At 54.6% G+C, this 15,104-nt stretch overlaps 1 protein-coding gene across 1 annotated transcript in view; it reads right to left on the minus strand.

Annotated features, from left to right (window-relative positions):
• Positions 1-315: 315 nt before the first annotated feature.
• PKP1 (plakophilin 1) overlaps positions 316-15,104 on the minus strand; it is a 48,814-nt gene continuing 34,025 nt past the window's right edge. Inside the window, exons 7-14 of the mRNA XM_003938260.4 lie at positions 14,210-14,324; positions 12,466-12,621; positions 11,421-11,597; positions 10,066-10,219; positions 9,539-9,725; positions 8,835-8,919; positions 4,744-4,849; positions 316-3,227 (exon numbers count right to left, since the gene is read on the minus strand). Coding sequence (XP_003938309.1) covers positions 4,775-4,849; positions 8,835-8,919; positions 9,539-9,725; positions 10,066-10,219; positions 11,421-11,597; positions 12,466-12,621; positions 14,210-14,324 — 949 coding nt within the window. The 3' untranslated portion in view covers positions 316-3,227; positions 4,744-4,774. The remainder of the gene's footprint in view (positions 3,228-4,743; positions 4,850-8,834; positions 8,920-9,538; positions 9,726-10,065; positions 10,220-11,420; positions 11,598-12,465; positions 12,622-14,209; positions 14,325-15,104) is intronic.

The following is a 15,104-nucleotide window of genomic DNA, read 5'->3' on the forward strand; positions in this document are numbered from 1 at the left end:
ATACACCACCTGGATGGGTTCAGGCTTGGGGACATGTATAAGCTATGTGACCCTGGGGGCATTTGTTCCCTCCCTAAGTCTCACTTTACAATCCTAGCATCATGGAGCTATGGTGAGGCTCAGATGTGCTCACCATATGTGAGCTACGGTGCTCTCTCAGATGTGCAGGTATCCAGGGATAGTGTTGCCCCTGTGCCCTCGGGTGGCCTTCTCAATTCTTGCCTGATACAGGGTCTGTAAGAGGAGATCATGGAAGGAAGTGAGTAGCCCCTTCATCCCTCAACAGCACCGCAAAGAATCCACTCCTCGAAAAAGTTCAAAGAAACACTAGCAATTTATTGATTTTCTATATTTCCAAAAAAGCAAATACATTCGTGTATCACACAAGGAAACTGGTCCTGGCCAGCACAAGATTCTTCTACAAGCAGGAAGCAAGGGAAGGGTGGGCTACAGGGAGGCTCCCAGGTCCCTCACAGCAGCCCTGGGCTTCCCTTCCCTGCCCAGCCCTGGCTGCAGTCTGGGTCCTCCCAGCCATCCACCTCTCAGCCAGGTTTCAAGGTCACCGCCTCTTGCGTCCCTGGAGGGAGTGTGGAGTCAGGGCTGGTGGTGTGGTCCCCACTGCAGAGGTGGCTGGTGGCCAGTGACTGGATTTGTCTTAAGCACAGGAGGTCCCAGGGTCAGGGTAGGGGCAGAGTCTGTGTCCTTCCTCATTTGGCCCCAAATTGGAACTTCTTATTTTGGGCATTGGTCCTGGTAGTGCGATGCCAATGTGGACTTAAAATCCCAAGGTACGTGTTGGCTAAGATGAAGCCTGGCAAATTCCTGGTCTCTTTCTCTACGAAAAGCCCCTCTCGATTTTGCTCCTTCCAAAGTGACAGGCCTGGGTCAGAGGCCCAGATGACCTGAGCTGGCCTGAGAGGGAACGGGCAAGATCACCAAAGTCAAGCCTGCCCTAACTGTCCACCTGAGCCCCTGAGGCCCAGGAAGCTGCCTTGTTCCCAGGGCAGGGGCTGAGCCCACCGGGCTCTTCATCTTGCAGGGGTGGGAGGAACGTGAGGCGAGGGGCTGCAGGAGGCCAGGGCAGTGCTAAGGGGAAGGGGCTCCCTCCCACCTGGGCTGGTAAGTTTCACATGGATTTCCCTCCCGCCCTGACTGGCTGAACAGCCCCTATCTGGAGGAGCTCTAAGGCCAAGAACTCATGTCTCCTCTTTCCTCCAGGAAAACATGAGCTGCATGAGGACAGGGATGTGGTCTGTTTTCTTCCCTGATGTGGTCTAAGTGCTTAGGACACTGCCTGGCACAGATTGGTGTGCCACAAATCTCTTTTAGGAGATGAATTTCTCTGGGTTCTGATGACAGCAGAGGAGGCACCCTGAAACCTATGCCCAGAACAATCCAGGGAGACCAGCCTCCCACGTGGGACCCCAAGAGGGAGAGGTGGGCCAGGATGGGCCTCCCGGTGTGAGCAGAAGCAAGGGAGGGTATGACAGACCCTCAGCACTGCAGCACAGCTGGCTGATGGCCAGGGACACCTCTCAGAGGACAGCGTCCTCACATGTCCGGCTTCTCACCCTCAGTTGTCATTCTGAGTCCACATCAGTGTTTTCTCGTTCTGATTGCTGGGGGGCAACAGGTGGGTTTGGACTTGGGGGTGGTGCAGAAGAGGAGACTTAGGAGGAAGCTGAGAAGGAGTGAGGAGGAAGAGCATCTTATATTTGTCTAGAGAAGGGCACAGACCAGGAAGTCAATTCCTCTCTACCACCAGCAATGCTAGCCCGGAGGCGAAGGTTGGAAGGAGCAAGGCTTGGGAGCCCTGGGTTCTGCTCGGTCTTAGTCTTCACCAAGGGCCGTCCACGTGGGTTTCCTCATAAGGCCCTCGGGAGCCCTCCTGCTACTGCTCATTTGAAGTGCACAGAGTCCGGGTGCTCAATATGGCTGATGCCCCTAATGGGCCTGTTTATCACATCTCCTGGGGGTTCCGCAGAGTGGAGCCAGGACAGCTGGGTTCAGGGGAAGTGGGGGGCAGCCCCTGGCTGGGCTGTGGGCTTGCCGGTACTCTGATATGGCACTTTCCTTTCCCAGTCTACCTAAACTCCCCACCTCCAAGACTCCTGGGACCCCAAACACTCCCTCAACTGACTCACAGCAGGCTTGGTGGAAACATCTTCCTGGTTCATTTCTACCCTCCAACTCCATCCCACTAGAAGCTGGCATTCCAGCCTGGTATTTGCCCAACCCTTCCTGTTCCCCTCTCCACGCCACTGGGAATATGAAGACCAAACAGCCATTCTCAGAACAGCTCTTGGGGAAGAGCTGCAATAAAATAGCTTTGGCTAAAAAATAATAATAATCAACAAATCATGTTTTACCTTCTTTCTCCTGCAACAGGTAGATGACAAGACCTCTGAATGCAGGCACTTTGGAGGTTGAGCCTGCTCTGATGGGCACACAGCCCAAGAAAATGGCAGGTACCACCTTTCAGCTCCTACTCCCCTGAGAAAGCCTCATTTGGCAAAGCATGCGAGCGTGTCCTGCCGTCCTCTGGAGCCTCACACCTGCCCAACCTCAGTCCTTGTGGCACGGCCTGAGGGCTGGCATCATCAGACACGCCAGGTTTTCCCATGAGATACACCAGACATCCCTTCTCGGAAAGTAGCCTTGTAAGCGGGGAGGCTGGCCCAGCCCCAGTTCCTCCTGCACCCCTGGAGACCGCTGGTAGGAAGCCCGCAGGACTCCTCCAAGGGCCTGACTGCAGAGATGCCCCTTGCCCTGGGACCATACATCTCAGGAACTATGAGCAGCTCACCAAAAAGCACGTTGTCCTTGCCTATGAGTAAGAAAGTGGAGAGTCCTTTCCACCACCTTAGGAGCTGCAATAAAATAGCTTTTTGCAGTTTGCAGTTATGCTTTAAGACACTCTCTCACACACACATGCACGCTCACACGCATGCACACACTTACATTATACACATATATATATACCATTTCTCAGAGGAAGAAATATTACATATAAGCCCCTTTAACTCAAGAAAGCCCCCTCCTGACCTCCCTAACCCCCATCGCCTGCCATTTCTCCCAAGGAAAAAAAAAAATTTAAAAACATTTCTGTTATCCACAGTTTCCAGGTTTCTTCTCAATTGCGTGTGAACTTTTCCAAATACTGCACAGGATGGACAGACTAACCCATCCAGAGAGGACTGAAGCCTACTCAGCTGGGTCACATCTTCCTGGAAAAGGAGAAGTCCTACAGTTAGCGTTTACAGTGACATGTTCCCACAGCACACGCCCAGCCCGTACTGCCACCCTCTTCTCACATCTGCCCCAAGTGTGCCCTGGCCTGAGACTGGATTCAAGGCTGCCCTAGACACGTTTATAGATTGCCCTGTGGATTCAGAAGCTTGTCGGCTTTGTCTGGCATGCTGCCCCACTGTCCCCTGCCCATGCTGTCCTGCACTAAGCATGAAAGCAGTGTTCATTAAGGATTTGCCATATTGAATCACTTTCTCCTTTTCTGCCTTCAAGCTGCTGCTGTTTACCAGGAGAGGATATCTGAAGTCTTTTTTTTTTTTTTTTTTTTTTTTTTTTTGAGACAGAGTTTCGCTCTTGTTACCCAGGCTGGAGTGCAATGGCGCGATCTCGGCTCACCGCAACCTCCACCTCCTGGGTTCAGGCAATTCTCCTGCCTCAGCCTCCTGAGTAGCTGGGATTACAGGCACGCACCACCATGCCCAGCTAGTTTTTTGTATTTTTAGTAGAGACGGGGTTTCACCATGTTGACCACTTGGTCTCGATCTCTCGACCTTGTGATCCACCCGCCTCGGCCTCCCAAAGTGCTGGGATTACAGGGGTGAGCCACCGCGCCCAGCCTGAAGTCTTATTTAACCTTCACGCAGACCAAAGTTAAAGTCCTCTCTCCCCACCAGGGATGGGGTCGGGGGTGCTGGCAGACAGCCGGGGCTCAGAGGCCCCCTTCAGCTCAGGAGAGCCTGTCTTTACCCCAGGCTATTTGCAGATGGTGCCACGCTGGGCTGCCTCTGAGGCCCTTCTCTAGGAGTGATGACGTCTGGCTGGAGTATCTATTTGTGATTCTCGGCTTACCTGCTACAGAAACATTTTAGATGCTTGTTTAAAAATAGGCTTTCCTGGATCCCACTCCAGGGCTATTGAGTCAGAATAGCTGGGGTTGAGGCCAAGCGTGTGCATGCTAGCAAGCAACCCAGATGCCTCCAATGAACGCTAAGGTTTGCAAGCCTTTGTCATAGGATTGGTTCTGAGTTTTTGGGCCCTAGAATCATTAGCTTGAAATAAGCTTGTCCATACTGGGCATGTGCAGAACTGGAAAGTGAATTATGAAAGGATAAAAAAGTGAGCTGTGGATGACCAAACCCAGAATGACATATTCTAGAACTCCAGTTATCCATATTGCAGAACTCACTGTAGCTCGTGTGAATGGCACCAACTGTGTTGTTCAGTGTACATCCTGCACATCTGTACCTAGCAGTCCTGCTCAGACCCTCTGACCCCTCTGACACTCCTAGGACATTAGACACCCCTAACGTCCTGAGGGTGGGACAATCCACGACACCAGCCAAGCTGTCTACACAACTGCTTGTGTTGGGCAGAGCCAGGCGAAAGGAGGCTTCTGTGTCCTGGGAGCACAGGCCTCGCCCCTGTCTCTGAGAATGGCTGAGGCTGTCACAGTCCTGAAGGCATCCCTTGTCCTGAGGGTGGGGCGATTCTTACCTGCAAGCCAACTTGCTTGGATAGCCTCTTCTTAGAATCGGGAGGTGAAGTTCCTGAGGCTGTTGGCCCCGGCTAAGGTTCCCAGCATGTTCCTATCGAATCCTTGCTGCAAGGGAAAAAAGGCAACCAAATGACACAAAACTGTGTGGGGCTTGCTCTGGGTCAGACACTGTCCACCACCCTCCCAGAGCATCCTCGGCTCACCCAGCCTCTGCTCTTACCGCTATGTACATGTGTCAGGGCTAAAACCGGGCTCGTTAAATGTGCAACCAATTATAACTCTCCACGAGTTGGTGAAATGTGTTTGAACTTCCACTGGCATGTTTGAATTTCCTACTTGCATTCGTAGAAACCTGAGTCAAAGCATGAAGATGTAGGCTGGTACTCATTTGTTTTTAAACAGAGCAGCAACCAACAGCAGATCAGAGAAGTCGTCCGTTGTTCTTCCCTCTGACCATCTCTATCGTTTTTTTTTTGAGACGGAGTTTCATTTTTGTTACCCAGGCTGGAGTGCAATGGCGCGATCTTGGCTCACTGCAACCTCCACCTCCTGGGTTCAAGCAATTCTCCTGCCTCAGCCTCCTGCGTAGCTGGGACTACAGGCGTGCGCCATCATGCCCAGCTAATTTTTGTATTTTTAGTAGAGACGGGGTTTCACCATGTTGACCAGTATGGTCTCGATCTCTTGACCTCGTGATCCACCCACCTCGGCCTCCCAAAGTGCTGGGATTATAGGCGTGAGCCCCCACGCCCAACCTTTTTTTTTTTTTTTTAACAACTCTGACAAGACCTCTTGGGCAGAAAGGACATGCCCAGTGTTTCTCAAACACAGGAGCAGGGGCTAGCACTGGTGAGAAGCTGCTGTGCTAGAAGGTTATGTTTACTTGTCTGCTCTCCCCCTCCAGCCCCACTAGCCCCTGAGTGGCTATTTGATGGAGAGTGAGTCTTGTTCCTGTTATTCCTCCTAGCATACAGCAGGTGCAGTACATGCTTCCGAGTGAATGTGGACAGCGTAATGTGAATGCAGCAATAGACTTAGGTGCCCTGGAGAAGAGGGTCCTGTTGCCAGCCCTGAGCTCTGAGAGCCAAGCCAGCCATCACGGACCTGTGGGAACAGGAGGGGAGATGGCATAGGGGATCCGAAACAGCAGCTGGTTTGAAGCCCTGCTCCTGCCGCCTTTAAGCATGTATTACATGATGCCGTTTTTCCTCTGCAGATTTGCATGCTCATTCCTGTCGAGCTTGGCTCCTGCCCTGACTCACTGAATCAAGATAAACTCCTTGGACCCTGATTCCCATTCAGCAAAATGACACAAGCCATGTGGCCTGTCTCACCTGTGCTTGTGACAACTCAATGTGTGGTGGATGTGAAGTCACTTTGGGAACAAAAGCACCAATTAGATGATGCCCAAGGTTGTTGTCAAATGCACCTGGAGGGAGGGCTGGAGGCTGAATGGGGATGCTGGTTCCCAAAGGCATCAGGAAGAAGGGAATTCCCATGGAGGGTGATGTCAGTGGATTCTGTGTGTGTCTTAGGCCAGGGGTGGGCTCTGTTTGTGCTTTGGTGTAGGCTCAATGCTTTGGACCACCATCACACAGTGGGAGGAGGCTCTCACTGGTCCTCCTCCCTTTTCCCTTTGTTTACCTGGCAGCTGCCATTTGCCAAGCCCACCCTCACTGCAGTGCTGTTAGAAAGGAGGCCTAGCAGAGACGGGGTTTCACCATGTTGACCAGGATGGTCTTGATCTCTCGACCTCTACTAAAAATACAAAAAACTAGCTGGGCGTGGTGGCGCGTGCCTGTAATCCCAGCTACTTAGGAGGCTGAGGCAGGAGAATTGCCTGAACCCAGGAGGCGGAGGTTGCGGTGAGCCGAGATCGCGCCATTGCACTCCAGCCTGGGTAACAAGAGCGAAACTCCATCTCAAAAAAAAAAAAAAAAAAAGAAAGGAGGCCTAGCTTGTCACATGGAGAACAAGGGCCACTCTTTGCTGTTACCTTCAGGTTTCCCCAGCCATCTTTGGTCACCATGGGTTCCTGGTCTCCCTATTGTCCCCTGCTGTGCTGGAGGAAGAGCTATGCCTCCTTCTGCCCCAGGCTACTCAACCGGTCCCCAGGCTTCCCTGTCCTCCATCCCTGTCCTTCTTCCTTCTCTGCCAACTCCCTTTCCTCCCATGACAGAGATGCTTGGGTCCCCTCTGTCTTTAAACAGATCTCTTTTTACACACTCTTTTGCTCCTTTTTCTCCAGGCCAAATTGCAGTGAGCAGCGTCTCCTCTGAGAACCTCCCCATCCATCCCCACCCGCTGCCCTGCCCGCTGCAGCAGGCCCCATGAGGCTCCCCTTGCTCGGTCAGCAGTGCTCCTGGAGGGCTCCAGAGACTTCTGAAGCACCTGATCCAGGGCCTTTCCCGGTGTCCATCCCCTGGTCCTCTCAGTAGTGCTGGGAACTGCTGCCCTGACTTCCTTAGAGCTTTCTCTGCTCACCAGATCTTCAGCCCCTTCTGGCGCCCTGTGCAGTTCCTCCTGTACGGTTTCCTCCTTGTCTCCAGTGGATGGTCTGCATATTTCTGTCCTGTCCCTCAAGACTTTTCCATATACATGCATCCCGTTGTGATCTCGCCTGTTCTCATGGCTCTGCCTGCCTAAACAAAGCTCCACTCTATATGGTAGCTCTGACCCCTCTGCCAGGCCTCACACTACCTCTAGCCTGGACACCCATCCCGGTCTTCCAAACCCAACCTCTCCAAATTGGGACTCCTCTTACTCCCACCTCAAAGCCTTCTCAGCCTCCCCGATCTGATCTGTCTTTGTGAATATAACCACAGCCTCCAAGCTAAAAGCTGCAACCTCATCAGCCCCACTACTCTGTTTCTTCTGCCTCCTGTACTTTACGTCCATCCTCATCACCGAGGAATGGGAAAGACCCGGGGCCATGTGAAGATGTCATACAACGAGACCTTATACCCTAGAAGACTCTGTACCTGGTTAGGTGGGGAGGGGTTGAGGACAGAGAGGAGGCCAATGTCACCACAGGACAACATGTATTTAGCTTGTATTTAGCCACAACTGTGGAATAGAAATATAGTTATGGAATTATGCTGAAGAAGAGAATGTAAGGAATGTTCTTTATTACCTTAATTCCCCTTACTCCAGGGTTGCCACAGGCCTATGCAGGATTCAACCTTAGGGTGGATCTTGATTGGTCTGTGGTCTACCCTGGAGAAGACCATGCGTTTCTACACATGGCTTAGCAGGCCCTTCGCCCTTTGGTGATGCTGGGCTTCCGCCTCCATGTTGCCATCTGCCACCTTCCTTTCTCTGAGAGGAGGATGGAGGGTGTGGCCATTTGTAAAGGCTTTTGTGGTCTATTTTGTCTGTAATCTGCAAGACACGCAGATTACAAACAGATGTCCACTGGCAGCAGAGAACAGAAGTGGGGCTCCTCCCACCACGGCAACTACATTCACAGCAGGATCCTGTGAGGGCTTTTGTCAGGGCTGAAGTCAGTCTGTGTAGTTTGGTTGGACTTCAGATCATTCAAGTGTTCTCTTTCAATTATAGACAAGGACAGCAGCCTGCAGGCTTCTCAGCCCACCCTGCCTTGCTCACGGTGTGGGATTAGTCTTTCTAGTGCTGCTTTGATCATGAGACCCTCTATTCAAAACTTCGAATGGCCCCTGGGGCCGAAGGTACAAGTCCAAGCTCTTTAGTCTGAAATAAAAAGGGTTTTGTAATCTAGCTCCAACCTACTCTTCTAGCTAGAACACACACCATGCCCTCAAGTGGCTTGTGTGCTTTTTGTCCACCCTGCTTTTCAGTTTGCTCCTAAAGGATCCCACCCCAGGCCTCTCACACGTGTTCTTGGTTTCCTCTGCCCTCCATGTTCTCAGCATGCCTCGCAGATCCCAGAGTCTAGAGACCTGATGAGAATGTTTATCACACTCATTTTCATATAGATATGTCTTTGTTTCTCAGACTGTCCTGAGGGTAGGGTTGTTTCTCCAGTGCCCAGCCCAGAGCCCAGCATACGCCAGGCACTCCGCTCATGTGCAGGAAGAACTCAGAAGAGGAAGATGTCCTGGGCTCTTACCTGTCTGAGGACACCCTGCAGTTCCTTGCTGGACCACATGTCAGACAGGAGAAGTCGGGCAGCTTCTGCAGCCTTGGGCGAGACGCTGGGTAGTTGAGAAGCACAGTTGTGAGATGAGATTCCAGGAGGCGTGAGAAGGAACACCCTCTTCCCTCTCACCCCCATGGCCGGGGCCTGGACACAGGGGAAGCCTCAGAGGAGGCCTCAGGTGTGCAAAAGAGAGGAGCCCCATTGAAGTGTGGTGAGCCTGGTCACCGTATGCAGTGGGCACGACCCCATGCACCTGCCCACCTAGAGCTCCCCAGGACTCTCCTCAGGGGCCGTGAAGTGGTAGTGTTCTTCCACTCCAGTCCCCAGCCCTTGTCCTGGGGAGAGGGAGCTCTGCAGAGCAGGATCAAGTCCTTCTGCAGTTGCACCTGCTGCCCCACGCCTCTTGCTGGCCCTGTGAGGACCCTTTGCCCCCAAGTCCCCCAGCGGGAAGTGTGTTGCCTCTTCCCTCTGTGCAGCCCGGAGGACTGGATGCTGGACCCTTCGCTCCACGTGCTCTCGGCTTCTGGAACTTCTCCATTCAAGCCTTCCGCGTCCCCAGCTCGCCCTGCCCTGAGTGCTTCCCCTGCTCCATGGAGAGCTGCGGGACGGCCTCCTGCTGTGCAGGTGAGGAGGGGCACCGACTGGGGCCTAGCCCGTGGGGTCACCCCGCCCACCTGCTACGGCACAGATTGATGACATTGTTGAGCATGCTGCTGGAGAAGTACTGCCTGGCCAGCTGTGGCTGCGAGGTCATCAGGTTCCTCACGGTGTAGCAGGCCGAGGACAAGATGTCTTCGGAGTTGCTGGTGTTGCCAGTGTGGCTGGTGAGAAGCCTGGTCACCTCCGAGAACACCTGGTTCCCTGGGAGAGGAAGGAGTTGGGGCACAGGGTCAGGATGAGTGAGGGGTTCCCTCTGGGTCATACTCTTGGATAGCCTTCTGCCAGGCTCTGAGCCAGGTGGCCTTCAGGGCTTCCTGCCAGCTCCAACTCAGAGCTGAGAGACCCAGAGAGGGCCTTTGCAGACCTGCTCCCAGGGCTTAGGTGACAGGCCCCCTCCTGTCTCCACACCTGCCTTTGGCCAGCTTCTTTTCCTGGAATGCTTATCCCAGGGAGTGGCTTAAAGGGTGACCTTCCCACAGGCTTCGAGTTGTAGGGAGCCTGCCATGTCCTGGCTGGAGGGGGAGGAGATGGAGGGTCTTACCCATCACTCTGTGCAGCACAGGGTGGCGAGACATGTTGCTCAGGAGGGAGGCTCCGGACCGCACCACATCAGAGTTGCCAGATTGCAGGAGGCGGGCAATTTGCGGCAGGCCCTTTTCCTTCAGCCCAATCAACTGGCTCATGCCACTGGACATCTAAGAGAGGAGAAGCGGGTGAGGAGCTTGCCTGTGGCTTCCCAGGCACCACGGCAGGCAGAAAGGGGCAAGGAATCCCAAAGGCAGACATCCCAGAACCCTTTCTTGTTCACCTTGGAAACACTAGCAGACACAAAGATCTGCTCACACGTGGGCTACAGAAACCCAGGCTAACACACACCTCCCCTTTCCTGCCCTGATCCTGTCTCCCAGATCAGCCCACAGCCCAGATGGATGGAGAGAGAGAAGTCTCATTTCCCTTACTCATAGTGACCCAGAGTCAGCTTCTAGACTAACCCAAGCGTCTGACGCTGCTCTCATCCGTCTCAGCGCTGTGCCCGTTACATCTCCCAGTGCTACCTGCCCATATGAAACTATATGGCCAAGAGTGTGTGTCAGTTAAAGATCTGGCCATCTTCTTCCAACTTCCCTACCTCTCTAGAATACAACATATTTGTCGATGGCTTGCCTGAGAAAAGAGGGCTAAGAGAGGGTCTAGGCCCCCATGGAGACAGAACTGGGGTCCCCTAGAGGTAGGCTGCTTGTCCAGGCCTCTAAGCAACACGGCTGCCCTGGGTGTAACAGGTCCAGGTGGGCTTGGTGTTCTCGGAGCTGCCCAGCCTCATTCTTCACAGCTGGGGAAGTTTTCTGCCCTCAGTTCACTCTAGAGCTGCTGCTGCTCAGTTCCCTTGCCCTAAGTAAAGCTGAAGAACAGGGGCCCACCTGGCCCATCTCCACTCCTCCCGATTGCAAACAGGTTTCCTCTGGCTCCACCCCATACCACTGTGCCCCCCAACCCAACATCTATATGCATTCTGTCACATCTTCTCTGGACCTGCTTGGACCCTAAACCCTCTTTTTCCACCTTTGTCAGTTCAACAAATGGGACACTCCTTTTGCCACAAACACCCTCTCCTCCCCTCTCCCTGACCCCAGGCAGAGCCCCTGGGACCAAGAACCATGTGGCCAAGAGGGCTGTGGGCATGGACAGAATCCAACCTCAGTGGACCCACCCAATCTGTGGCCCCCAGCAGCTCCCAAAGGGCAGGGGCATTTCCCCAGTGCCCAGCCCAGAGCTCAGCATATGCCAGGCACTCTGCTCATAGGAAGCTCCGAAGCCAGGGGTCAGCGTGGGGGCAAAAGCAGGGAGCAGTGGCTGGAGGATGGGGTGCTGCGGGAGGGAAGGTGCAGCCCCACTTACCAGCCCCTTGCTGGCCGTCAGGTTCTGCAGGGCACCCGCACAGGCCTCCAGGGTGGCATCTTTCTTGCTCTTGCCCATGAGGTTCAGGTAGGTGCGGATGGCATCTGAATGGTACAACCAGCCACTGCCCTTGGGGTTGGTCTCCTCCTCGGGCAGGGGGCAGTCGAAGTTGTTGTTCTGAGGAGGGAGGGCAGGTCAGTGGGGTCAGTGAGGAGTCTCATGAGACGACATGACGCAGGCACTCTGTCCCCATCTCCCCAGCCTCAAGGTTGTGGTTCCAGATAGGGCGAGCTGAGGACCTGCCTGTGGAGGCAGGGAGCCTAGGACCGCCCCACAGCACCCCTGTCCTCTGCGCCCTGCAGCAGCTCCATGGGCTGCAGGAATGGGCCACGGTCCTCCAGAATTCCCAGGGCATGGGAGAAGAGGGCATCCTGGCATCCTGGGAACTGTGCTCCAGGGCAGCCTCGGCCCAAACCTTCAGATACATGGGGCTGCTTTGGGTTCTCCCATTATGAAGCTTCCTCTCCATCCAGACTCAGAAAGTAGGTTTAACCCACCCCGGACCAACGGGGGTGGTCCTGGATTCCACAGCAGAGTCCAGTGAAGGAGGCCTGACCGCCCCTCCCCGGCAGGCTTCTGCTTCCGGGGAAACCTGGGAGGGCTCAGGAGATGGTGGGAACCAAGGCCAGAAAGGTTGAGAGTTCCGGCTTCCCTCAGATCCTCAAGGGTAAGGGAGAAGATGGGGGAGACTTGACCCATTATGCAGTAAGAAAGACCAAGGCCTGCAAACAGAGGGCTGGAGTTTCTGACCTCTAAGGTGGTCTAGCCCCTATAGTTCCAAGAACAGATTCCCCGCTGTGCAAGACGAATGGCCTCTACCCAGTGCCCGGAGTGCAACAGGAGCCCCAGCCAAGGCTTCGGCCTGGGCCTGGCCCTTAGGACTGGCGTCAGGCCCCAGGAGGGCCCAGTGGAAAGGGCAGATGAAGCGGCGGCACCTGGTGGGTGCTCGATGGGCAGGCCCCGGCCCTGCCGATGCTGGACTCACCATCATCTTGTCACTCTTGTTGCTGAAGCAGCCAGTGGAGGATTTCTCGGTGTAGGTGTTGCGGGCGTTGTACTCCAGTTGGCGGTAGCGGGTGGGCACCTCGGCGTCCAGGCGGTAGGAGAGGTTGTGCAGGACACACATGCAGTTTTCCACGGACTGGGGACCAAGCAGAGGCAGGGGCCTGACCCTCCACCCAGTCTGATAGGCTCCTGGCCTGCCACCTACCCTAACTAATAAGAGAGCAGAGGCCCCTGGGCTGCATCGGGAGAGACGAGCCCAGGCACCCAACACTCTCAGCCCGGAAAGTCTCCCAGGGCCACCTCTGGGACCTGAGTTTGAGTCTGCCATTTCCTGGCTGTGTTAACTTGACCGGCCTCACTTCTCTGGACCTCAGCTTTCTCAGCTGTCAAATGGGACTACAGTCATCCACTTCACTAGGCTGTTGGAAATAGGATACAGAGAAAGTAATTTTCATGGGACCTAGCATGTGGTAGGACTGCTATGACAACACGCCCATGGGCAGACTGGGATACTGAAGAATGCATCTTTCCTCCCAGAACAAACTCCTCCAGAAGAAACCCCATGCCTCTAGATGCCAAAGCCATCCAGTGCCCCCATCATTCCCTCTTCCCATGACCAGTCCTCGGCTGTCAATGTCAGCGGTGCTAACTCCACGCAAACAACACCCAGGGCTTCATCATGGCAGCCGGGCCCAGAATGTTGTCAATTTCCTTTGGCAAACCTCCAAGACTAGGGTTTGGGAGCAGCATATTTACCCTCCCTAATGTCTGGGCCTTGCTGGGGTCTAAGGGAATCTGACTTCTGGGGCTTACAGGTACTGGGGATGTTGCGTCCACAGCAGAAAAGCATCTTGCCCGTTGGAACCAGGCTGAGCAGCCCAGTGACACGGCTCTCAGATGCTTGGGTGAGTCACTGTGAGCTGACTCACAGTGACCCAGAGCTACTGCTTCCAGTGCGGGGAGCAGGAGATAAAAATCCCTCCTGAGGGAAACTGTGCTGAGAACCGAGGTGCCGTGATGCCCAGCCAGTGCCCTGGTGATCTGGGGCCTGCTGGACCTGTCTCCTGAGCCACTGTCTGCCGTGGTGGGGACATAGCAGCCTTCTGTTTATCTGCCCTTCCGCACTTGTTTTTCTTTCTGTTTGTGCTGTGGGTCCAGAAGTCTAGAGAGGGCAGGAAGGTGACTCTGCCAATGGCTTTTCTGGGCGGCAGAGGGAAGACAGCAGTGGCAGAAGGAGCCTCGTCTCAGAGGACACTAAGCCCGGGAGCACCAATGTGGATTCCTTGGGGCTGCGGGGCAGGGTTCAGGCTGCGGGGCAGGGCTTGGCAGCGCCAATGCCAGCACAGCCAGCAGACACTGGCTGGGAGCTCCCTCTGTGCCAGGCCCTCTTCGTGTTTTGTTTTTTAACTAATCAAGTCCTTCACACAACCCTTGAGGTTGATATGATCATGACCATTTCCATGAGAGTGAAGCGTGAACTGGGGAACAGAGATTAGGAAGCAGCTGCATCCACTCCGCTTCTAAGTGCGGGAGATTGGATTTGCACGGGCACGCTGTCCCCAGAGCCCACCCCTGGAGCCACCACTAGGCCCTGTATCCAGATGCCCCCTCTACCACCCCTGACTCTTTGCTCCTGTCTTGTCACTGGGCCAGGCCTCGGAGGCACCCAGAAAACATAGTGGGCTGGGCCTGGGGGTCGGGGTACCACCAGGGGAGGCACTCACCTTGTCGTCACAGCGGCTGGCCGCCACACAGTTCTGGACATAGGCCATGAGGGAATCAATGAGCCCTGAGTAGTTACGCATGGCCTGGCGGCCTGCATCGGCTGAGCTCAGGTTCCTGGGGGAGAGGACAGAGGGTGGGAGAGGGGAGAGAAAGGGAGAAGAATGAACAGGGAAGGTGGGGACAAGAGAGTGTGGTGGGGGACAGGCAGGGGAGGGGAGAGCAGAGAGGAGATGACGAGGTGGAGGTTGGAGGTTGTGGTAGGTGGAAGGATGAAGAGGAAAGAGAGAAAAGGAATGAAGAGAAGAAAAGATGAAGAAAAAGGAAGGAAAGAGAAACCATTTAGCCAATTCTGCCTGGCCCTGGCTGAAGCTGAAATGAGGTCTCATTTGCACTCAGTTCTTCTCCCCCTTTGCTCTGCCCAGTAACTTTATAACTGGCAATGGCCCCTCGGCAGCTGCAGCCCAAGGCTCACACCTGCTACTAGTGGCCCTTTGTGGAACAAGAGCTGGAAGCTCCTGCATGCCCAGTCTCTTTTTTGTGGGGCAGGGAGAAGCCCTGTTGATGCTGGATCAGAAGTGGAGCTGCGGGTGGCCGGGCTGGGCACCAGAAGCTCCCTCTCCATGCAAGCTGTGTTCTGCCCCTAGCAGTAGGCTCGTTCCAAGCAATCTGGGCTCATCAGCCTGGTGCAGGCGAGGTGTGACTACAGTAGTACTTCAGCCCCATAAAACTCTTAATTACCCTGGGTTTTCATCTCCCCAACCTCTCTGCTTCCTGGGGCCTGCTGCTGAGGCTGGCAGGGAGAAGCACAAGTTGAGACACAGAGGCACATGCCAGCTGCACCTACCATTCTAGGGCGGTGAGGGGGGTGGTTCTCAGGAGTTGGGGAAGACAAAC

The sequence above is a fragment of the Saimiri boliviensis genome, chromosome 14, assembly GCF_048565385.1.
Source record: "Saimiri boliviensis isolate mSaiBol1 chromosome 14, mSaiBol1.pri, whole genome shotgun sequence".
NCBI lineage: Eukaryota > Metazoa > Chordata > Mammalia > Primates > Cebidae > Saimiri > Saimiri boliviensis.